At 43.2% G+C, this 24,573-nt stretch overlaps 1 protein-coding gene across 1 annotated transcript; it reads right to left on the reverse strand.

Annotated features, from left to right (window-relative positions):
* Positions 1–1,397: 1,397 nt before the first annotated feature.
* Positions 1,398–19,282, reverse strand: LOC129820192 (HEPACAM family member 2-like). Its single transcript, XM_055877174.1, has 9 exons — positions 19,142–19,282; positions 11,579–11,938; positions 11,021–11,305; positions 5,352–5,651; positions 3,844–3,972; positions 3,273–3,294; positions 3,131–3,165; positions 2,650–2,723; positions 1,398–2,408 (listed from the first exon to the last, which is right to left on the reverse strand). Exons 1-9 carry the CDS (start codon positions 19,206–19,208, stop codon positions 2,274–2,276), a joined length of 1,407 nt encoding a protein of 468 aa, XP_055733149.1. The 5' UTR covers positions 19,209–19,282; the 3' UTR covers positions 1,398–2,273.
* Positions 19,283–24,573: the final 5,291 nt, after the last annotated feature.

Consider the following 24,573-nt stretch of genomic DNA (forward strand, 5'->3'; position numbering starts at 1 on the left):
GTGTGTGTGTGGTAGTAGCCTATCACATAATGCAGCATGTTGATCATGTAGCCTATCTTCCTACAACTCATTAATTAAATAGGAAAGTAATTGAATTGCTACAGGCATGTTTGGAAAATCATGGGGTTAATTGAGGGGTTCTTAGAACACATCATCTCAAGCACCAAACACTACTAGGCCTACCTGGTACAGTAAAGCCTGGTTTAAAACAACACAACCTAATCTAGTTCCTGCTCCTGCTTAATGACGCTCCAGTATTTCCCTGTCAAATGAAGGTGAGGAGAGGTGCTGCCTCCAGGCACCAGTGCTGTTTGTCATGCAGTTCTATTGAGTGGATCCTCCCGTAAAACATACAGAGAGACAGATGGACTTCCTAACAGAAGCCGACATGATAAAATACACTCTAAATGCAGAATGCATTTGGTCAAAATTACAACAAACTCTCCAGTACTTACTGGGGATAAAGTAACACACTTGACACAGCTAAAGATGTTCTGCAGTTGGTCTGCTTTTACCCGAGTCATGAATCTAAATTTAGATTCTCTCTCTCCATCTCCCACCTCGCCACTCTCTCTCCCTCCCTCTCTCTTCCTCACTCACACACACACACACACACACACACACACACACACACACACACACACACACACACACACACACACACACACACACACACACACACACACACACACACCTATTCGAGACTATGAGTCAGCAGGAGCAGATGGAAGGCACAGTGCCACATGCTGAACCCTCCTTCTGTCACTTCCTCTCTCTAACCACACCAGACCACACCAGACCTGTCTAGACCAGATCACACCAGACCAGACCTAACCAGACCACACCAGACCTGTCTAGACCAGATCACACCACACCAGACCTAACCAGACCACACCAGACCTGTCTAGACCACACCACACCAGACCTGTCTAGACCAGATCACACCAGACCAGACCTAACCAGACCACACCAGACCTGTCTAGACCAGATCACACCACACCAGACCTAACCAGACCACACCAGACCTGTCTAGACCAGATCACACCACACCAGACCTGTCTAGACCAGATCACACCACACCTGTCTAGACCAGATCACACCAGACCAGACCTGTCTAGACCAGATCACACCAGACCAGACCACACCAGACCTGATCAGACCTGATCAGACCAGAACAGACCTGATCAAATGAAATATCAGCAACCCTCCAGTTGCCAGCACACTTCCTGAAATATTTTTCAGATTTGAACTGGCCACCCTTCGGTTGTTGGCTTGCCTCTAACCGTTAGACTACCTGACGCCCACCTCAGACCACTAAAGTTATACATTTAAGACCTTATGGCAGGCAGAAAACATCATATTTAATTATGGAAAGATGCTGCTCTCTTTGAGTCTAATCAAATTGTTATAAATCTTTATTAAAATCCAAAAAGCACATATCTGTCTCTGGAAACTGTACGATACTTTACAGACAGGCAACAGCACATCTGGCATTTCAACCCCCGGTGGAGTGTATTTGACAATGTCGAGATAAAAAATGCTACATCAGCAAGAGAGGACCATCAACCATTTACTTGGAAATAAATAGGACTTATTCAGTAAAACAAAATGTCATTTCTTGAAAAAAAAATAAAGTAATTGCATGCAGTGTAGAAGAGATGTATTTACATGCTAAAAAATAATGTTTGACAACACAGCCATCAGACAGTATCTCACTTGCATGTGATAATTAATTCATCCAAATATACTTGCCCACTTCCAGAGAGAGCTTGAAATAGCACAAGAGAAAAATATATTCATGAGATCTCAAAGAAAACCCTTGTACTTTAAATTAAATTAATACAATATTTGAAAATAGTAAGTAAGATGTGGGAACTGTACCATATGTTCCTGTAGTGTAAATTAATGGCTGACAGGATTAGTAACACAGTCATTCGATCAGATAACAAGTTCACTAGCAGAGATATCTTAGATTCCAGTAGATCAATACAGTATATCTTATTCCCACATTAAAGCTGTTTGGATTCATCCATTGATGAATAATGTCCATGGGATTTCAGATGTCAGGAGGAAAGGAGGAGGAGGAAAACCTCACTGGATGAAAACCTCACTGGAGTTCATTTACAGAATGTTCACAGACTGGGTCTGTATCCCAAATGGCACCCTATTCCCTATGTAGAAATAGGGCTTTGGTCAAAAATGGTGCATCATACAGAGAATATGGTTCCACTTGGGGACTCAGAAAGTATCTTTAATAATATTCTGGTCTCTAGTTAGGCTTCACACTGCTTCAACAGCAGACTCTGGTTAGCCAGCGTGGGAGTTTCAGGGATGTGCCGAATGACATCATAGATGGTGGTATGCAAATCCTGGACAGACTCTAGGTGTGCCAGAGATCTGCTGGATGCCTGAGAAATGAAAACAAACACATTTAGGGACGCTACATGTTATAGCAAACAGAGGGAGTGGGAATAGAACCTGGGTCGCACGCGTGAAAGGCAAACATGCTACGCATTCCTCCAATAGGGTTAACCCCTGTGGGGGGGATTGTAACATGGGCTCATTAGCGAGGGTCACAACAATATGAAAGAGGTGTAACAACAGAAAACTTTTGTACCAAGCTGCATTGTTGCAAGACATACAACATACCTGTGTAGATTCCATTTTCCCAGGTATAGAGACAAACTCATAGATGCCAAAGTCTTCCGTTGCATCCTCATGACCTGCAAGTACAATGTAGTTCATAGTTTATATCTTCACCTGTCAATGTTCTATTCTCTCTCCACTTACTTCCTGTTTCTTGTTCCTAGTAGACTATTTGATTTAGTACGTGTCACTTTTGGTTTGGGGAAAACCGAACACTGCCCCACCACAGTTAAATGTCTTGAACTCAGTTCACTAAAGCACAGACGAATCCAACTGAAATGTGAAGAGATTATCAACCAAGCTAATGGACAAATATGCCTGCACAAGGCAAACAAGTATGATTACTGTAATTGTTCTGTTGGTGAAGGCTTTATGAAGACTATTGTTTGTCTAAGGCTATGTCCACGACACTGCCTAACAACAGGCAGGAATGTAAGGGTAGAAGGTACAAAGTAAACAGTGCAGCTGGAGAGAGGGAACTTACCTGAACAGTGTGGGCGCTTCGGTTCTGTCAAAGGTCTGCATGGTAGAGGCAAATAAACTTGAATTAAACCCATTTACTGGATGTAGGCTACCTAGACAGAGGTCTTTATTCATGTGTAAGCAGTGATCAGTAATGTTCTTACCTGTTATAGATGTTCATGAGAACTGTAAAAGAAACAAGATAAGATGATAAGATGATATTTTTTGCTCTTCATCAATAACACAAATGATATAGAGAGTCATGCTCTTCATCAATAACACAAATGATATAGAGAGTCATGCTCTTCATCAATAACACAAATGATATAGAGAGTCATGCTCTTCATCAATAACACAAATGATATAGAGAGTCATGCTCTTCATCAATAACACAAATGATATAGAGAGTCATGCTCTTCATCAATAACACAAATTATATAGAGAGTCATGCTCTTCATCAATAACACAAATTATATAGAGAGTCATGCTCTTCATCAATAACACAAATTATATAGAGAGTCATGCTCTTCATCAATAACACAAATTATATAGAGAGTCAGAAGACATTATTTTCTCCTATATCCTGTTTCAGTTTGACATAGCATTTGCAGATGATTTACATTTACTGTACTGTGAACAATCTTCAAAATCTAGTGTCTACAGTAGTAGTGTGTGTTCTGTGGTCACAGTTGCTGCTGTCACCCTGAGACTTATGAAGAGGGCCATAAAATCTACCTCTCTTGGGATGATGACAGGTCTTTATGAAGTAGGCTAGTAACATACAGCCAGTAATCAACAGACAGGACAGAGTGATGGCAGCCAGAGGAGAGAATGAGTTGCTCTCCTGGACATATCTCTCCTTTCCTACAAATAAAAGAGAACAACTCTACATTCAGAATAACATTTTATAACTTAGACAGGGCCGATTTCCCAGACACAGATTAAGCCTAGACCTGGACTAAAAAGCTAGCTACTGTATTTTAATAGAGAAATTCTAAATGCTTTTTAGTCATGGACTAGGTGTCACGCCCTGACCGTAGAGAGCTTTTTATGTCTCTATTTGGGTTGGTCAGGGTGTGATTTGGGTGGGCATTCTGTTCCTTTTTCTATGATTTGTATTTCTGTGTGTTTGGCCGGGTGAGGTTCTCAATCAGAGGCAGCTGTCTATCGTTGTCTCTGATTGAGAACCATACTTAGAGAGCTTTTTCCCACATGGTTTTTGTGGGTAGTTATTTTCTATTTAGCTGTTTTGTTTGCCTGACAGAACTGTTCGCTTTCGTTCTCCTGTTTGTTGTTTTTGTTCGATTGTTTTTTTAGATTAAATCATGAACACTTTATTAAACGCTGCACCTTGGTCCACTCTTCCTTCAGCCCACGAGAAGCGTGACACTAGGCTTAATCTGTGTCTGAGAAACCGGCCCTGCAGGTTTTGTGACTAAATGCTACACATTGGGGAATAGAGTCCAAGCTAAGAGTAAACTTGTCAACTCAGACATGGTGGACAATACGTTTAGTTTGTTCATAACATTTTTAGATACTTCTCAATAGATTATATTTTCAACAATGTCACTTGCTATACAGTAGCCAAGATTGTGTGTATGTTTGCCCATCTGGAGGTTGAAACCACCTACACATAGAAACTCCACACATGCAGTAAAACGTGGTCAACAATGAGACCAGCTGTTATTTTTCTCCGTTTACTCTCCTATGGAGCCAGTGGACTTTTACACAGGCCAGGCACATAGCAACTGAGAAGAAATAGAATATTTATGATTCACCGTGTGTAGGTGAATTACCTGGTTCTGTTCTAAAGGTACCTTTACTTTGGACTGTCTGCATTCAATGCTACTGCTCACATTTAGAAAAAGGTTATAGTATATACACCATTTAGGTTTCAAATGTCAGTAACATTTGGCCCTCTGACAGTACGCCTCATCTTCTCCTCTTCCTCGTCTTCACCTTGGTACTTTATGGCATGAAAAGGTGCACAGTGGGTACCCAGACCTGATTCTCAGTCCCACCTACGCTACGTCAGCACCCCAGGCCAGTGTGTGTGTGTGTGTGTGTGTGTGTGTGTGTGTGTGTGTGTGTGTGTGTGTGTGTGTGTGTGTGTGTGTGTGTGTGTGTGTGTGTGTGTGTGTGTGTGTGTGTGTGTGTGTGTGTGTGTGTGTGTGTGTGTGTGTGTGTGTGTGTTCCTAGTCCCTCCTTCATTCCCTCCAGGACAGCAGCCCAGCTCTACCCACCTGTCCCCAGGCTGGCCACCACCAGGGTGAACTGGGTCTCGTCCTGCTTCTGGGTCACATTGTTAAACGCCCTGCACAGGAACTCCTCGGCCTGGGCCAGCTTGTATGAGGTGACCTCCAGGCGCAGTCCCACAGTGATGACCTCAGTAGCGTTGTTGGTCTTAGAGATCCACATACAGCTGTTGGGAGGGTTGGAGTCGGCCTGACAGTCGAAGAACACCAGCTCACCAGGGTTCACTGTGAAGACCTCCCCGGTCCTCAGGCCATGGTCAGACTTTACAGCCAGGTTGTAAGGACCATCTGGAAGATATCAGAGGGACTCATATTGTCACAAACACTAAGATCATCTTCAAACTCTATTGGGACTGTGGTAAACTAGGATCCTTTGGCAGCTAAGATAAATTGTTTTATCATCAATAATTCAGAATCTCATTAACTGAGTAAACATGTCGTCCTATTGTAAGGCTGCTTTTGGCTCTTCTCCACTAAAATTCAAAGGCAGTCGCACATCTGAGCTATCTTTGTTTCAGGTGCGTGGTAACAGTTGAGTAACATGAGAAAAAAGAAGAAGCCCACACACTGCTCTTGCTAGTATCACTACTCTTTATTAAGCTTTACGCCACTACAAATCAGGTTACAAGACATAGAGTAGTTTCAATGCTACAGGCACTAATGGTAGTCCAGGTCTTCTCACGTCCTTTAGCCGAACAGGTGGCAATTACTGTATTTTGATTTATTTTTGTCATCAGAGTGTCAGCCTGAGGCAACGCCATATGGCCGCTCAAACATTCAGGTTCTAGCGAAGGCGTTTTCCCATTGTGAAATGTCCGTCGTATATTGAAAACAAAGCTGACATTAGAGCTGTGTGCCTCAGTTGCTAGGATATGCTACTAGTCACTGTGGTCATCATATTAGCTTGCATCGGGTTTGTTGATAGGAAACCAAACGTATTAGACGGGGCCCTATAATGAAACCTCATATCCTCAAAAATTACAATGGCAATGTGATACTGAAATGGCTTAGGGAAGTGCTTCTCAAAGTCGGGCCTAGTCCTCCTCAGTAAGATGAAGAATAACCATGTATCAACAAAATAACGTCTGTAAATGATCTGTAATTATCTTCTCTCAGTTTCTGCCCGTCTCTGCAATCCCAACTTGAAGTGTGTTGTCAGCAGCCATCAGCGTAACATAATCATTTATATAACTGCTGATAGAAATACACAATAGTATAATAAAGTCTACCTGTGTGAGCAGTAATGTAGTAGGTAGTCATGTAATGTGATATTACAGCTACATGGGTGTTAAATTAGATGTTAAGGCAAAGAGGTCCCATCTAATGAGGCCCTTTCCTCTGACTGCATCTACAAATACAACCATTACGAACTGCATGTATCATAACGGAACTGTTTTGACGTACTGCAACATTTGTTGTCTTGTTGGAAGATAACATGTTCCACTGTAGGACGGGCTAATGTCCAAACATATTATATGTCAACAATCTCCAACAATCTCCAAACCTGCCAGGACCAGCCTGGTTTCATTAACCCAACAGCATCACGATAGCGATACTGCAACGATAGTATTGCCACAGAACACTGGACGTCTGTCAGACATGCAAATGCCATTTCTGCACAGTGTGTGCCCAGGGATGGTATGGATTTACATACTGAGATTACTCATAGAAGGCCAGGAGGATGTAAAGTCTTTGTACTTCTTTAAAATGGGGAAAATACAGTATGAGAAGTTGCCATTAATTTCCTTCCCCAACCAACGTTGTGGTGTTTTAGACAGACCTATAGAGTTGTACTGTTTTAGACAGACCTATAGAGTTGTGGTGTTTTAGACAGACCTATAGAGTTGTGGTGTTTTAGACAGACCTATAGAGTTGTGGTGTTTTAGACAGACCTATAGAGTTGTGGTGTTTTAGACAGACCTATAGAGTTGTGGTGTTTTAGACAGACCTATAGAGTTGTGGTGTTTTAGACAGACCTACAGAGTTGTGGTGTTTTAGACAGACCTATAGAGTTGTGGTGTTTTAGACAGACCTATAGAGTTGTGGTGTTTTAGACAGACCTACAGAGATGTGGTGTTTTAGACAGACCTATAGAGATGTGGTGTTTTAGACAGACCTACATAGTTGTACTGTTTTAGACAGACCTATAGAGATGTGGTGTTTTAGACAGACCTATAGAGATGTGGTGTTTTAGACAGACCTATAGAGTTGTACTGTTTTAGACAGACCTACAGAGTTGTACTGTTTTAGACAGACCTATAGAGTTGTGGTGTTTTAGACAGACCTATAGAGTTGTGGTGTTTTAGACAGACCTATAGAGTTGTGGTGTTTTAGACAGACCTATAGAGTTGTGGTGTTTTAGACAGACCTATAGAGTTGTACTGTTTTAGACAGACCTATAGAGTTGTGCTGTTTTAGACAGACCTACATAGTTGTACTGTTTTAGACAGACCTATAGAGATGTGGTGTTTTAGACAGACCTATAGAGTTGTGGTGTTTTAGACAGACCTATAGAGATGTGGTGTTTTAGACAGACCTATAGAGATGTGGTGTTTTAGACAGACCTATAGAGATGTGGTGTTTTAGACAGACCTACATAGTTGTACTGTTTTAGACAGACCTACATAGTTGTACTGTTTTAGACAGACCTATAGAGTTGTGATGTTTTAGACAGACCTACATAGTTGTACTGTTTTAGACAGACCTATAGAGTTGTGGTGTTTTAGACAGACCTACATAGTTGTACTGTTTTAGACAGACCTATAGAGTTGTGGTGTTTTAGACAGACCTATAGAGTTGTGGTGTTTTAGACAGACCTACAGAGTTGTGGTGTTTTAGACAGACCTATAGAGTTGTGGTGTTTTAGACAGACCTATAGAGTTGTGGTGTTTTAGACAGACCTATAGAGATGTGGTGTTTTAGACAGACCTATAGAGATGTGGTGTTTTAGACAGACCTACAGAGATGTGGTGTTTTAGACAGACCTATAGAGTTGTGCTGTTTTAGACAGACCTATAGAGTTGTGGTGTTTTAGACAGACCTATAGAGTTGTGGTGTTTTAGACAGACCTATAGAGTTGTGGTGTTTTAGACAGACCTATAGAGTTGTGGTGTTTTAGACAGACCTATAGAGTTGTGGTGTTTTAGACAGACCTACAGAGATGTGGTGTTTTAGACAGACCTACAGAGATGTGGTGTTTTAGACAGACCTATAGAGTTGTGGTGTTTTAGACAGACCTATAGAGTTGTGCTGTTTTAGACAGACCTATAGAGTTGTGCTGTTTTAGACAGACCTATAGAGTTGTGGTGTTTTAGACAGACCTGTAGAGTTGTACTGTTTTAGACAGACCTATAGAGATGTGGTGTTTTAGACAGACCTATAGAGTTGTGGTGTTTTAGACAGACCTATAGAGATGTGGTGTTTTAGACAGACCTATAGAGATGTGGTGTTTTAGACAGACCTATAGAGATGTGGTGTTTTAGACAGACCTACATAGTTGTACTGTTTTAGACAGACCTACATAGTTGTACTGTTTTAGACAGACCTATAGAGTTGTGATGTTTTAGACAGACCTACATAGTTGTACTGTTTTAGACAGACCTATAGAGTTGTGGTGTTTTAGACAGACCTACATAGTTGTACTGTTTTAGACAGACCTATAGAGTTGTGGTGTTTTAGACAGACCTATAGAGTTGTGGTGTTTTAGACAGACCTACAGAGTTGTGGTGTTTTAGACAGACCTATAGAGTTGTGGTGTTTTAGACAGACCTATAGAGTTGTGGTGTTTTAGACAGACCTATAGAGATGTGGTGTTTTAGACAGACCTATAGAGATGTGGTGTTTTAGACAGACCTACAGAGATGTGGTGTTTTAGACAGACCTATAGAGTTGTGCTGTTTTAGACAGACCTATAGAGTTGTGGTGTTTTAGACAGACCTATAGAGTTGTGGTGTTTTAGACAGACCTATAGAGTTGTGGTGTTTTAGACAGAACTATAGAGTTGTGGTGTTTTAGACAGACCTATAGAGTTGTGGTGTTTTAGACAGACCTACAGAGATGTGGTGTTTTAGACAGACCTACAGAGATGTGGTGTTTTAGACAGACCTATAGAGTTGTGGTGTTTTAGACAGACCTATAGAGTTGTGCTGTTTTAGACAGACCTATAGAGTTGTGGTGTTTTAGACAGACCTATAGAGTTGTACTGTTTTAGACAGACCTACAGAGATGTGGTGTTTTAGACAGACCTATAGAGTTGTGGTGTTTTAGACAGACCTATAGAGTTGTGGTGTTTTAGACAGACCTACAGAGATGTGGTGTTTTAGACAGACCTACAGAGTTGTGGTGTTTTAGACAGACCTATAGAGTTGTGGTGTTTTAGACAGACCTATAGAGTTGTGGTGTTTTAGACAGACCTATAGAGTTGTGGTGTTTTAGACAGACCTATAGAGTTGTGGTGTTTTAGACAGACCTATAGAGTTGTGGTGTTTTAGACAGACCTATAGAGTTGTGGTGTTTTAGACAGACCTATAGAGTTGTGGTGTTTTAGACAGACCTATAGAGTTGTGGTGTTTTAGACAGACCTATAGAGTTGTGGTGTTTTAGACAGACCTACATAGTTGTACTGTTTTAGACAGACCTATAGAGATGTGGTGTTTTAGACAGACCTATAGAGTTGTGGTGTTTTAGACAGACCTACAGAGATGTGGTGTTTTAGACAGACCTACAGAGTTGTGGTGTTTTAGACAGACCTATAGAGTTGTGCTGTTTTAGACAGACCTATAGAGTTGTGGTGTTTTAGACAGACCTACAGAGTTGTGGTGTTTTAGACAGACCTATAGAGTTGTGGTGTTTTAGACAGACCTACAGAGTTGTGGTGTTTTAGACAGACCTATAGAGTTGTGGTGTTTTAGACAGACCTACAGAGTTGTGGTGTTTTAGACAGACCTATAGAGTTGTGGTGTTTTAGACAGACCTATAGAGTTGTGGTGTTTTAGACAGACCTATAGAGTTGTGGTGTTTTAGACAGACCTACAGAGTTGTGGTGTTTTAGACAGACCTATAGAGTTGTGGTGTTTTAGACAGACCTATAGAGTTGTGGTGTTTTAGACAGACCTATAGAGTTGTACTGTTTTAGACAGACCTATAGAGTTGTGGTGTTTTAGACAGACCTACAGAGTTGTGGTGTTTTAGACAGACCTATAGAGTTGTGGTGTTTTAGACAGACCTATAGAGTTGTGGTGTTTTAGACAGACCTATAGAGTTGTGGTGTTTTAGACAGACCTACAGAGTTGTGGTGTTTTAGACAGACCTATAGAGTTGTACTGTTTTAGACAGACCTACAGAGATGTGGTGTTTTAGACAGACCTACAGAGTTGTGGTGTTTTAGACAGACCTATAGAGTTGTACTGTTTTAGACAGACCTATAGAGTTGTGGTGTTTTAGACAGACCTACAGAGTTGTGGTGTTTTAGACAGACCTATAGAGTTGTGGTGTTTTAGACAGACCTATAGAGTTGTGGTGTTTTAGACAGACCTATAGAGTTGTGGTGTTTTAGACAGACCTACAGAGATGTGGTGTTTTAGACAGACCTACAGAGTTGTGGTGTTTTAGACAGACCTATAGAGTTGTGGTGTTTTAGACAGACCTACAGTACTTACAGAATACATTAAGGTCCAGGGTGTGGCTCTGTCTCTGGCTGATGTGGTTCTTGGCCAGGCAGCGGTACTGTCCAATGTCCTTCTTCCTCACAGGACTTATCACCAGAGTAGAGTTATCCTGGGAGAACTGATGGCAATCACTAGTATCTAGGGGCATGTTATTCCTCAGCCACTGGTACTGGACCCTGGTTCCGTTCTCCACCCAGCAGGTCCACGTCACGTTCTCCTTGTCCTCAACAACTGTAGAAGATGGGCTCTTCCTGATAACAGGAGTGGACACAGGTACTGGAGAAGGGGAGAGATAGAACAGTGAGTATGCTGATGATGAAAGGAACAATATTGTAATGCAGTCCTTTAAACAATTTACAGGAAAGGTCTGTTAGTCTTTCGAAGTACATGGCAGTTGGATTGATGCAGCCAGGCTGAAATGGTCCATACATGCAACATTCCACAATGATCTGCCTATGTACACAACATATATAAGATGTATAGCTTGTCAATCAATGACGTAAAAATAGAGATTGACATAAGAATCCCTAGTGTCTACCCCCAACTCACCATCTACGGTGACATGAATGGTCCTCTCGACCCTGACGAACTCCTGTCTCTGGGGGAAGTGAATGTCCAGGTCCAGGTGATAGCCCCCCTCCGCTGCCTCGTCCAGCCTGGGGATCAGGAGAGAGGCGTTGGGGGGCTGGAAAAAGAAGCGGTTCCTGTGTCTCATGGAGGCCACCATGATGGCTGAATGGTTGTGGAAGGTCACCAGGAGGGTTTTGGGGCCCCCCGGCCGGGTCTGGTACCAGCTGCCCTGGATCTCAACATCCTCATTTTGAAAGTGAGTCTCCACAGAGAGAAGGAGGGACTTCCCTTTGACGCCATTGAGCACGGACGGAACGTGGACGAACTCTGAGTTTACTTCTGAGGAGGGAGGGAAGGAAGGGGTGAGAGAGAGTATTATAGAGGAGGGAAGGAAGGGGTGAGAGAGAGTATTATAGAGGAGGGAGGAAGGGGTGAGAGAGATTATTATAGAGGAGGGAAGGAAGGGGTGAGAGAGAGTATTATAGAGGAGGGAAGGAGCAAGAGAGTATTATAGAGGAGGTAAGGAAGGGGTGAGAGAGAGTATTATAGAGGAGTGAGAGAGTATTATAGAGGAGGTAAGGAAGGGGTGAGAGAGAGTATTATAGAGGAGTGAGAGAGTATTATAGAGGAGGTAAGGAAGGGGTGAGAGAGATTATTATAGAGGAGGGAAGGAGCAAGAGAGTATTATAGAGGAGGTAAGGAAGGGGTGAGAGAGAGTATTATAGAGGAGGGAAGGAAGGGGTGAGAGAGAGTATTATAGAGGAGGGAAGGAGCAAGAGAGTATTATAGAGGAGGTAAGGAAGGGGTGAGAGAGAGTATTATAGAGGAGGGAAGGAAGGGGTGAGAGAGAGTATTATAGATGAGGTAAGGAAGGGGTGGGAGAGATTATTATAGAGGAGGGAAGGAGCGAGAGAGTATTATAGAGGAGGTAAGGAAGGGGTGAGAGAGATTATTATAGAGGAGGGAAGGAAGGGGTGAGAGAGAGCTATAGAGGAGGTAAGGAAAGGGTGAGAGAGAGTATTATAGATGAGGTAAGGAAGGGGTGAGAGAGAGCTATAGAGGAGGTAAGGAAAGGGTGAGAGAGAGTATTATAGATGAGGTAAGGAAGGGGTGAGAGAGTGTTATAGAAGAGGGAAGGAGCAAGAGAGTGAGCTATAGAGAGAGAAAGAGATTAACAAATTAGTCTCAGAGGGTGGACTCTATCACAATAATAACAAATGCAAAGATTCCAGTTTGTGTACCTCTTCATGTGTTGGGCCATTGTGTTTTCTACCTTAGAGCCTGCAATGTTTCTTATTAGATGTACATAGTGGTATAAGTTTCTGGGGGGGGTGTAAACATGTCACACACGAAGGTACAGGTACATACAAAAGAGGTACAATATGGGCCCTCACAAAGCATCTCAGAGTAAGAGTGCTGATCTAGGATCAGTTTTGCCTTCTCGATCATAATGAATAAGATTATATGGACGGGCGGATCCTAGATCAGCACCCCTGCTCCCAGATGCTTTATGAATAAGGGCCCGGATCTTTTAACTAACATGAAAAGTAAAGATGGCAGTCTACGTCTCTTCATGCTGCGCTTCATAGAGCAGAAAGAATAAGTTAAACAGAGATACATGTACATGATTGACACATCATGATTGACACATTCCATTTACTTTATCCAGAACTCTGTCCTGAAACTGAGGTAAGCAAATATTAACCCAATTCTTCGAGCCAATGACAAGCCTTGTGTCTTGTTACTACTAACTGGTATTAAAGCAAACATCTTTAAGCTGTAAGATGTAGCCGTTGAATATTGTACACTTACTTTGCTCTGTTTACGTTACGGTGGCAAGCAGTTCCCACACTGATAACTGACAGAAAAACAATCACATTTGAGTTACGACATCCAATAGAAAATAGACTCTGTTAATGAACTGACATTTACTGTCATTAGGTTTGGTGTCTTCCACATTGTCTTTCTTTCTCAAAATAACAATGGCAGGGTTGGGTTTCTACGATTAGGAAGGGACTGGGTGATGTCATAAGTGTGTTGTTGCCAGCTCAGATTAAGCAGCAGCAGGCAGGTAGCTAGGCGGTATAAAGATAAATACACCCCCCCTTCCTTCTCTTTCTCCACCTACCTCTCCCTGTATCTCCCTGCTCCCCTATCCCTTTCTCTCCCTTTCTGTTTTTATGCCTCGTCTTCTATCCCCCTCCTTTCCTTTCTGTCTCTTTCTCTCCCTCCCTCTTTCTTGCCCCTCACCCCCCCCTCTCTCTTCCCTCACCTCTCTCTCCCTCCCTACTTCCACTGTTCCTCCCCTCACCTCCATCTCTTCTCTCCCCTCCCTCCCTCCCTCTCCCTCTCTCGCTCCCTCCATCCTCCCCAGTCAGTCCAGTTCTCCCAGTGAATGTCCAGGCCCTGTTGGACCCCCCTGTTGTTCATCACAATAGATTAACTCTGTGCCTGGTGTTATGTCCTAAACTTTAAATGTAGAAACAACCTTTCCCCCATCCATGTCACACTCTGAGTGGCCTGTTGGCCACGGGTAGCAGTTTGGCCATCCCTGGGAGTGTGTGTGTGTCATGACTTCAGCCGAAGTCGGTTCCTCTCCTTGTTCGGGCGGCGCTCGGCAGTCGGCGTCGCCGGTCTACTAGCCATCGCCGATCCACTTTTCATTTTCCATTTGTTTTGTCTTTGTTTCTACACACCTGTTTTTCATTCCCCTAATTATTGTTCATGTATTTAACCCTCTGTTTCCTCCATGGTGTTGTGCGGGATTGTTTTATGTCATGTTCGGTAATGTTAGTGACTGGTTATTTCGACGGGTGCTGTTTCTTGCCCGTGCCTTAAAGTTGATGTTTGTGTGTTTGTGTTTGGGCAAGTGTATTGTTTTTCCTTGCACCATTCATTATTCTGAGTAAAGTTACGTTGCTCCCAATTCTCTGCTCTCCTGCACCTGACTGCTTACACCAGCTACACCCACCATTCTGATAGTGTGTGTGTGTGTGTGCGTGCGCGTGTGCGCGTGCGCATGTGTGTGTGTGTGTGTGTGTGTGTGTGTGGGTGTGTCGGTGTTGAATCAACCTGGTCTCAGAGCTTTTTATATTATTCTGTATGCAAATCCGAGACACTTCATTTGGAATGTATTGTTACATTTCGTATGTTATGTATTAATTTGTGGATGTCCATCATCCATTTCGTATGATATGTTACCAATTCCAATTTGTACAATATGTTAAGAATTTGCTAAACTCTTTAACTAGGCAAGTGAGTTAAGAACAAATTCTTATTTACAATGACGGCCTACCCCGGACGGAGGGCCAATTGTACGCCGCTCTATAGGACTCTCAATCATGGCCAGATGTGATACAGCCTGGATTCAAACCAGGGACTGTAGTGACGCCTCTTGAACGGAGATGCAGTGCCACTCGGGAGCCCAAATATGTCATGAATTCCAAGAATCTCGAAAAAACGTATATACTTAAAAACTGTAAATCAACCAATCCTCCATCGCTAACACAATGGAAAGGTCAAATGCCTTACTGTCTAAATGTTGAAAGTGTGTGGACGGCGAAGAGAAACAAAATGGTGTCGTTTGATGCCATGTGGTGGAGAGTGATGTGGGCGCTGGAGATGGGGGTATGAGTAGGTGGGTCTGGGCAGGTGTGATGTCGTTGATGTTTGTGTCTGTATGCTGTCGTTTGTATGTTTATGTTCTGTATTGTAAAAAAAAAAAGTAAACTTTTTGGGGGGGGGGATTTCCAACTTGTTGTAGCTAACGTTAGCTGGGTGGCTAGGTGGCTAACGTTAGCTCTGGCGGTTAAGGGTTGAGGTTAGGGGAAGGGTTAGGGGAAGGGTTAGCTAACATGCTAAGTAGTTGCAAAGTAGCTCAAAAATAGCTAATTAGCTAAAATGCTAAAGTCATACCTCAGAGATTAATTGGTTTACCACCACATTAACTCTGATTTACCACAACAAAATACCCCTGCACAATGTCTCCTTGTGCCTCTACCGGATCAAAATTACAAGTGTAATGGCTGTTCTCAATGCAATGGCACTTACAAATGTAGATCCTTCAAACACCACCAAACAGGGAAACTGATCCCAATCAAAGGTGTTATCACGTGAACCACTAAGGCCGTTATTTATCTTATAACATGTCCTTGTGGTAAAACTTATGTGGGCAAAATGAAGCACAAACTAAAAGTAAGAATCTCTGAACATCGTAGCACCAGTAGGTGCAAAAACTCGACGTACCCAGTTGCGGCCCTCTTTTCTGTCCCTTCGCTATATTGGCATCGAACACTTCACCTTCCCTAGGAAAGGGAGTGACCTCAACAATTTATTGTTAACGCGAGAGGCCGCCTGGACCTTTAATTTAAAGACCCTTGTGCCCTTCGGTCTCAACGTAGACTTTGATCTGAAGCTATTCTTATGATTATTGTGTTTTTGCTAACCATTGTAAATAATGTTGTTAGGCCAATGTAGCCACATTTTATTTATGATCAGATGTTAACCATTCATGATTGTTTATATGTTCTATATATCTGTAAATCAACCAATGAAATCAAGCCACAGCCAGCCATGATTACAGACACCTGTGTGTGTCCTTTCAAACTATATAAACTAGTGACTCACAGTGTTTGTCATTATACAAAATGTTGGCTATAAAATGATTGCATCTGAGCTCCTAGAGTGTGCGGCTCTCCTTTTCTCTTTCCACCATACCTAACGTAACATATACTGATTTGAGTGTCCCAGATGTATGTTTACTACAGTATGTTACGTCTAGTCGATGAGACCAGTCTGGTTGAATAAGCAGGACAAGAGTGTGCTGAACCCACTGCTGCCACTGTTTTCTCTAACCAAGCCCGGGATTGTTGGGGTGATAAGAGCAGGGGGGAAAGTAAGCCAGTACAGTCCGTTACGACATCCCGGCAAAATGAATAGTGGGGTGTACGCCGTAATGGTAAAATGTGAGCCTATCACAATAATGAACACAAATTGCCTAGAAAACGATATGCTATTACACCATCCTTTAACATTACCGCATGTCAGGTGCATGAAACATTTGCAAATTGACTTGAAACCGTTTGGCATACGCTCCAAAATGCGTTGTGGTTTAATCAGAACACTTACGTTTTGCCAAGGCGGAGATGAGTGGCCGAGACCGAGACGCACACGGAAAGCAGTGGAAGCATAAATTCAGGCTACAGGAGTAAGGCCTACAAGGCGAAGATGAGTGGCCTACACATTAAGGTGTTTTGTAACAGATGTCTCTTTCCATTCATCAAATTGCGGGTGCATAGTGCACTGTTTGGATGCTGGAATAATTTGTTGAGTGGACGAACGTGCGCCCATAGCCTAGCTTGAAGAAGTGATTGAAGTGATTGTTAGACAATCAGATTAAAACATCATGACTGCTTGTGTTTATGCCACATTAAAAAGCAGTACATGTTATATGACCAATCTTTACTAGGCCTGGTCTACTAGGTCCACAGAGATCATATGAAATGAATAGGGATACAATATGTAATTCTATGATTAGGTTACACCTAGGCTATAAAAACAAAATGTGTGTGCATGCTTAGGTCTCTACTGCTTAGGTCTCTACTTTCACCACTGGAGATTACTGAGACAATGGGCTCTGAGGAGGTATTCACTGACCCACACTCTGCCCGTTGAGTGCTGAATGCTGCTGGTACACCACCATCAAGTGTCCCCCTCCTCCTTCATTACACAAACAAGATCTTTATTTATTTATTTAGGCAAGCCAGTTAAGAACAAATTCTTATTTACGATGACGGCCTAGGAACAGTGGGTTAACTGCCTTTTTCAGGGGCAGAACAACAGATTTTTTAACTTGTCAGCTCAGGGATTCGATCTAGCAACCTTTTGGTTACTGTCCCAACGCTCTAACCACTAGGCTACCTGCTGCCCCTAATCACATTAATACAGTCTTTGAAGTGAGTTCTATTGTTGTGTTAGGGCATCCGGGACTGGGCTTATCTGGTCATGTGACATTGGTTGGATATCTGTTATCATCAGCACGGATGGACTGGCCATAGCGAAATTCTGGAAAATGCCAGATGGACTGAACCATCTAACAAATGCACTAGTGTGGAGGACTTGAGGAAAGAAATGGGCCAGTTTGATAGAAAAGCCAGGGTCGATATCTGTTCCCAGTCCGTCCCTGATGGGCCAGTTTGATAGAAAAGCCAGGGTCGATTTATGTTCCCAGTCCGTCCCTGATGGGCCAGTTTGATAGAAAAGCCAGGGTCGATTTCTTTTCCGTCAGTCCCTGATGGGCCAGTTTGATAGAAAAGCCGGGGTCGATTTCTGTTCCCAGTCCATCCCTGATGGGCCAGTTTGATAGAAAAGCCGGGGTCGATTTCTGTTCCCAGTCCATCCCTGATGGGCCAGTTTGATAGAAAAGCCAGGGTCGATTTTTGTTCCGTCCATCCCTGATGGGCCAGTTTGATAGAAAAGCCAGGGTCGATTTCTGTTCCCAGTCCATCCCTGATGGGCCAGTTTGATAGAAAAGCCGGGGTCGATATCTGTTCCCAGTCCGTCCTTGATGGGCCAGTTTGATAGAAAAGCCGGGGTCGATTTCTGTTCCCAGTCCATCCCTGATGGGCCAGTTTGATAGAAAAGCCAGGGTCGATTTTTGTTCCGTCCATCCCTGATGGGCCAGTTTGATAGAAAAGCCAGGGTCGATTTCTGTTCCCAGTCCGTCCCTGATGGGCCAGTTTGATAGAAAAGCCGGGGTCGATTTCTGTTCCCAGTCCATCCCTGATGGGCCAGTTTGATAGAAAAGCCAGGGTCGATTTTTGTTCCGTCCATCCCTGATGGGCCAGTTTGATAGAAAAGCCAGGGTCGATTTCTGTTCCCAGTCCGTCCCTGATGGGCCAGTTTGATAGAAAAGCCGGGGTCGATATCTGTTCCCAGTCCGTCCTTGATGGGCCAGTTTGATAGAAAAGCCGGGGTCGATTTCTGTTCCCAGTCCGTCCCTGATGGGCCAGTTTGAATAGAAAGCCGGGGTCGATTTCTGTTCCCAGTCCGTCCCTGATTAGACAGACTCCAAGCTGAGTCAGCAGAGGCCTGGTTGATGAACTCTTTCCAGTGTGTCCTTCCTGCCTCTTTTGCTTACTACAGAAATGCTCAAATCCCCCTCATTACGACCATAAAAGTCAAACCAAAAAATGCATATGAACACATGCAATCAGATAATAAATATCGGTAGCTACTGCAATCTAATATACCTACGTAGTAGCAACACGAACATCACCGCTTTGCATTAACACACATGCATAGGGGTATCTCTGTCCTATACACTATGAATAAAGAAGTACCGTTCTATTATGCGCATAATAACTGATCAAATAAAATACAGTCTAATGGCTCGATAATGATCCAACTAATGAAAGATAATTGTCAATGTTGATGTTGATGTGGGACCATTTTGCAAGGCTTTTGGTTACACTCGCAAAACATTTAATTGAATTTCTCCTGAAATGACATTCAATTAACATGTATATTTCTTCCTCCTCTTACCTGAGAGAGTAAGTAGTGCAGTGTAGAAACACAGAGCGACAAAGGTCCTTCTTCCAGGAGCCTCCATTATCCTCTGAGGAGTTATCCGCTCTGGCTTGAGACTGTGACAGTAAGGGAGGGTGGTGGGAAGGAGGGGAACTGGTGGTGACAACATTTGCCAGGGAAATAAGAGGAGCCAGCCAGCAGCCCAGGCCCCTCCCAATGTTATTTGAGTGGGAGAGGTAAGCTACACCTGGCAGGCACAGGAACAACATTTGACATAAGCCTAAACCTACCTCTCCTAAACTGCTACGTTCATTCTGTTAACCTGCTGCATCAGTTCTACTAAAAACCTGTAATGAAAGTAAATTCTGACATAAGCTGTATACTATCTAGTCAGAATCTAATGTAAATGTATCCTTACATTTCACTAAGCCTGATGGTCACAGGCACAAGCATACATTTACATTACATTTTGGTCATTTAGCAGACACTCTTATCTAGCACGACTTGTACTAAGGCAGGTGAGACAAACATATACTACAGTCATTGCAAGTGAAAACTTCCACAAAAACTAAACTCTCTGAAATATTAAATGATATAAACTATATATAGAGAGAGAGAGAGAGAGAGAGAGAGAGAGAGAGAGAGAGAGAGAGAGAGAGAGAGAGAGAGAGAGAGAGAGAGAGAGAGAGAGAGAGAGAGAGAGAGAGAGAGAGAGAGAGAGAGAGAGAGAGAGAGAGAGAGAGAGAGAGAAAATGTATTTGAACTGTGCAATACTGTTTCTCGTTACACTTATGGTAACTACGCGACTAATACAGGCAAATCGTTTCCTGCATGGTCATTCTAAAAGGTTTTAGTGCAGATCTCCACGTCATGAAAAAGGACATTGTTTACAGACAGACAGTGTCAACGTGTTTCACTGTGGAGTCGCTGAGTGATAGCGCTATTGCGACAACTGAATGTAGTGAAGTGAATGTGGTGAAATGTTCGAAGATCGCATGACCATCACCATGATGAAATGTGGAGCAACAGCAATACAATGAAACAACTCATTCACTGATGTAGCTATACTATATATTTACATACATATTATAAGTTAATTCATGAAGACCAAAATGGATATCTAAGCTACAAATTTAAAAAAAAACATCCCAGTGTAAATGCTAGCTGTCCCACTTTGCAGCTCAAAATGGTCTGTAAGCATTGATAATATGTGTGGATGAATGCCCTATTCTATTCTAATCAAATCCAACCTAATTTATATAGCACATATGTTAAAGAGGATGCATTTCAAGTGCTTAACAAATAAAACACAACTCCCTACTAAGGTAGGTCAGAAAGCCCCCCCCCCCCCCCCCCCTCGCACCCCTGCTCACCCCGACTACCCCCCTCCTCCCAAAAAATAACCTAAAATAAACATACATAATGCCTTTGCTGAACTAACACTGGCACTTGACTCTTCTGATTTTGCTGATAGATACTTTGAGGAAACATGTATTTACTATGACTGTGATGTGTGGTTGTCCCTCCTAGCTGTCTAAAGACAAATGCACTAAGTGTAAGTCACTCTGGATAAGAATAACATGGACATGTACATTTAAGGCAACCACATACCACAGTAATCGCAAGTAAAATCTTCACACAAAAATGCAGCTGTCGACTAAATCAGTGCCAGCAAAAGACAAATGTGAATGTGAGCTTAGATACAGTCTGAGAGACACAGAGAGATATAGATATGAATGTCATGAAATAGAGATGGTGAAGGTCAAGACTGTCATTTAGGGATGCTGTAGTATCATGCTCCTCCTCTTCGGGTGCTCCTCCCCTATCCGTAGGGATGCTGTAGTATCATGCTCCTCCTCTTCGGGTGCTCCTCCCCTATCCGTAGGGATGCTGTAGTATCATGCTCCTCCTCTCCGGGTGCTCCTCCCCTATCCCCAGTGAGCCTGCAACTTTTGCATGATCCTCTAGATGGAAACCTTGTATGGTTATTCTTTAGCTAAAGTCCTTGAGAGACAGACACTGTGGTTATATATTCAGAATACAGGTTTGAATTCATATAGAAGAAACAATATTGTTTATGTTGATACCACAGGAGGTTGGGGAGGACGGGCTCGTGGTAAAGGCTGGAGCGGAATCAGTGGAATGGTATCAAATATATCAAACGCATGGTTTCCAGGTCTTTGATGCCGTTCTATTTGCTCCATTACAGCCATTATTATGAGCTGTTCTCCCCTCAGCAGCCTCCACGTTGATATATTCTCTGCTTTTTCCATTATACCTGAGTGGATAATGTATGAGGATGACTGTTATGACATCATGAAGAGGTCGAGTAGCTGACTTCACAAAGAGTCTCCTCCCCCTGTCCAGGTAATCTTATTCATTATCATCTAAATTTAAAGGCAAAACTGACGGTATATCATCACTGCTGCTTGGAGATGCTTTATGAGTACGGGCCCAACAGCTGGCTTATGATCACACTCTGGGGCCTTGGTCTGTTGTTACCCAATGGTTGGGTTATGATCACACTCTGGGGCCTTGGTCTGTTGTTACCCAATGGTTAGATTATGATCACACTCTGGGGCCTTGGTCTGTTGTTATCCAAGGGTTAGATTATGATCATACTCTGGGGCCTTGGTCTGTTGTTACCCAATGGTTAGATTATGATCACACTCTGGGGCCTTGGTCTGTTGTTACCCAATGGTTAGATTATGATCACACTCTGGGGCCTTGGTCTGTTGTTACCCAATGGTTAGATTATGATCACACTCTGGGGCCTTTGTCTGTTGTTATCCAATGGTTAGATTATGATCACACTCTGGGGCCTTGGTCTGTTGTTACCCAATGGTTAGATTATGATCACACTCTGGGGCCTTGGTCTGTTGTTATCCAATGGTTAGATTATGATCACACTCTGGGGCCTTTGTCTGTTGTTATCCAATGGTTAGATTATGATCACACTCTGGGGCCTTTGTCTGTTGTTATCCAATGGTTAGATTATGATCACACTCTGGGGCCTTGGTCTGTTGTTATCCAATGGTTAGATTATGATCACACTCTGGGGCCTTGGTCTGTTGTTATCCAATGGTTAGATTATGATCACACTCTGGGGCCTTGGTCTGTTGTTATCCAATGGTTAGATTATGATCACACTCTGGGGCCTTGGTCTGTTGTTACCCAATGGTTAGATTATGATCACACTCTGGGGCCTTTGTCTGTTGTTATCCAATGGTTAGATTATGATCACACTCTGGGGCCTTGGTCTGTTGTTATCCAATGGTTAGATTATGATCACACTCTGGGGCCTTTGTCTGTTGTTATCCAATGGTTAGATTATGATCACACTCTGGGGCCTTGGTCTGTTGTTATCCAATGGTTAGATTATGATCACACTCTGGGGCCTTGGTCTGTTGTTATCCAATGGTTAGATTATGATCACACTCTGGGGCCTTGGTCTGTTGTTACCCAACGGTTGGGTTATGATCCCTATGGGCCCTGGTCAAAAGTAGTGCACTATATAGGAAATAGGGTGTCATTGGGGATGCAGCCTAAGTGTCTCATATGATCTGACTAGGTCTGTTTCACCAAAGGACACCAAGCTAAGTCTGAGACAGTTAGGGGGAGGTGTCGCGAGGCCCATGATTAGTGCTTATGGTGCCCTCCTAGTACACGCACACACACACACACACACACACACACACACACACACACACACACACACACACACACACACACACACACACACACACACACACACACACACACACACACACACACACACACACACATACACACACTTAGTAGTCACCAAGAAACACACACACTTGCATGCATGTAGACACCCACATACACACACGAACGCACGCAGACACACATACACACACACACACACACACACACACACACACACACACACACACACACACATATACACACACACACACGTACAAACACACACAGACACACACATACACACACATACACACATATACACACACACACGTACAAACACACACACATACACAGGATTGTGTCGAGAAACAGATCTGGGAAAGGGCACCAAAACATTTCTGCAGCATTTGAAGGTCCCCAAGAACACAGTGGCCTCCATCATTCCTAAATGGAAGAAGTTTGGAACCACCAAGACTCTTCCTAGAGCCGCCCGGCAAAACTGAGCAATCGGGGGAGAAGGGCCTCGGTCAGGGAGGTGACCAAGAACCCGATGGTCACTCTGACAGAGCTCCAGAGTTCCTCTGTGGAGATGGGAGAACCTTCCAGAAGGACAACCATCTCTGCAGCACTCCACTAATCAGGTCTTTATAGTAGAGTGGCCTGACGGAAGCCACTCCTCAGTAAAAGGCAGGTGACAGCCCGCTTGGAGTTTGCCAAAAGGCACCTAAAGGACTCTCAGACCATGTGAAACAAGATTCTCTGGTCTGATTAAACCAAAATTGAACTTTTAGGCGAGAATGCTAAGCGTCACATCTGGAGGAAGCCTGGCATCAGCCCTATGGTGAAGCAGACTATGTTTCCCGTGTCAATAAAGCCTTTAAATTGAATTGAATTGAATTGACTAGTCAGGATCGAAGGAAAGATAAACAGAGCAAAGTACAGATAGATCCTTGATGAAAACTTGCTCAAGAGAGCTCAGGACCTCAGACTGTGGCGAAGGTTCACCTTCCAACAGGACAACGACCATAAGCACACAGCCAAGACAATGTCGGAGTGGCTTCGGGACAAGTCTGTGAATGTTAATGAGAGTGAATGTCACTTGAACCTGATCTAACATCTCTGGAGAGACCTGAAAATAGCTGTGCAGCGACGTTCCCCATCCAACCGGACAGAGCTTGAGAGGATCTTCAGAGAAGAATGGGAGAAACTCCCCAAATCCAGGTGTGCCAAGCTTGTAGAGTCATACCCAAGAAGACTCGAGGCTGTAATTGCTGCCAATGGTGCTTCAACAAAGTACTGAGTAAAGGGTCTGAATACTTATGTAAATGTGCTATTACAATTTTTTATTTTTTATACATTTGGAAACATTTAAATAAAATAATATGATCCATTTTAGAATAAGGTTGTAACGTAACAAAATGTGTGTCTGCTGCCTGCCACACTCCACATCACTGAGCCAGACTACACTCTGATAGACAGACAGACCTCCAGCTCAGCTACAGGCACTCAGTTCCAGGCACAGACGCAGGCAGGCAGAAAGGCAGCACATAAGCCCACATCAAGGCCACTCTGAAGGTAGGAGAGAGAGAAAGAGAGACAGACAGAAAGAGAGAGACAGATAGCGAGAGAGAAATAGAGAGAGAGAGCATGAGAGAGAGAGAGAGAGAGAGAGAGAGAGAGAGAGAGAGAGAGAGAGAGAGAGAGAGAGAGAGAGAGAGAGAGAGAGAGAGAGAGAGAGAGAGAGAGAGAGAGAGGCACCTGAGCCTTGTGTGGAGGAA

Source organism: Salvelinus fontinalis, chromosome 22 (assembly GCF_029448725.1).
Source record: "Salvelinus fontinalis isolate EN_2023a chromosome 22, ASM2944872v1, whole genome shotgun sequence".
Taxonomy (NCBI): Eukaryota; Metazoa; Chordata; class Actinopteri; order Salmoniformes; family Salmonidae; genus Salvelinus; species Salvelinus fontinalis.

Bases quoted from the DNA above. Each gene is read 5' to 3' on its own strand.
- LOC129820192 (XM_055877174.1), bottom strand. From the start codon at position 19,208: ATGGAGGCTCCTGGAAGAAGGACCTTTGTCGCTCTGTGTTTCTACACT. The intron at 3,973-5,351 runs GTGGGTAGAGCT...TTTTATTTGTAG, and splicing joins GGTGGCCAGCCTGGGGACAG to GAAAGGAGAGATATGTCCAG. The intron at 2,409-2,649 runs GTATGTTGTATG...TTCATTTCTCAG, and splicing joins GGAAAATGGAATCTACACAG to GCATCCAGCAGATCTCTGGC.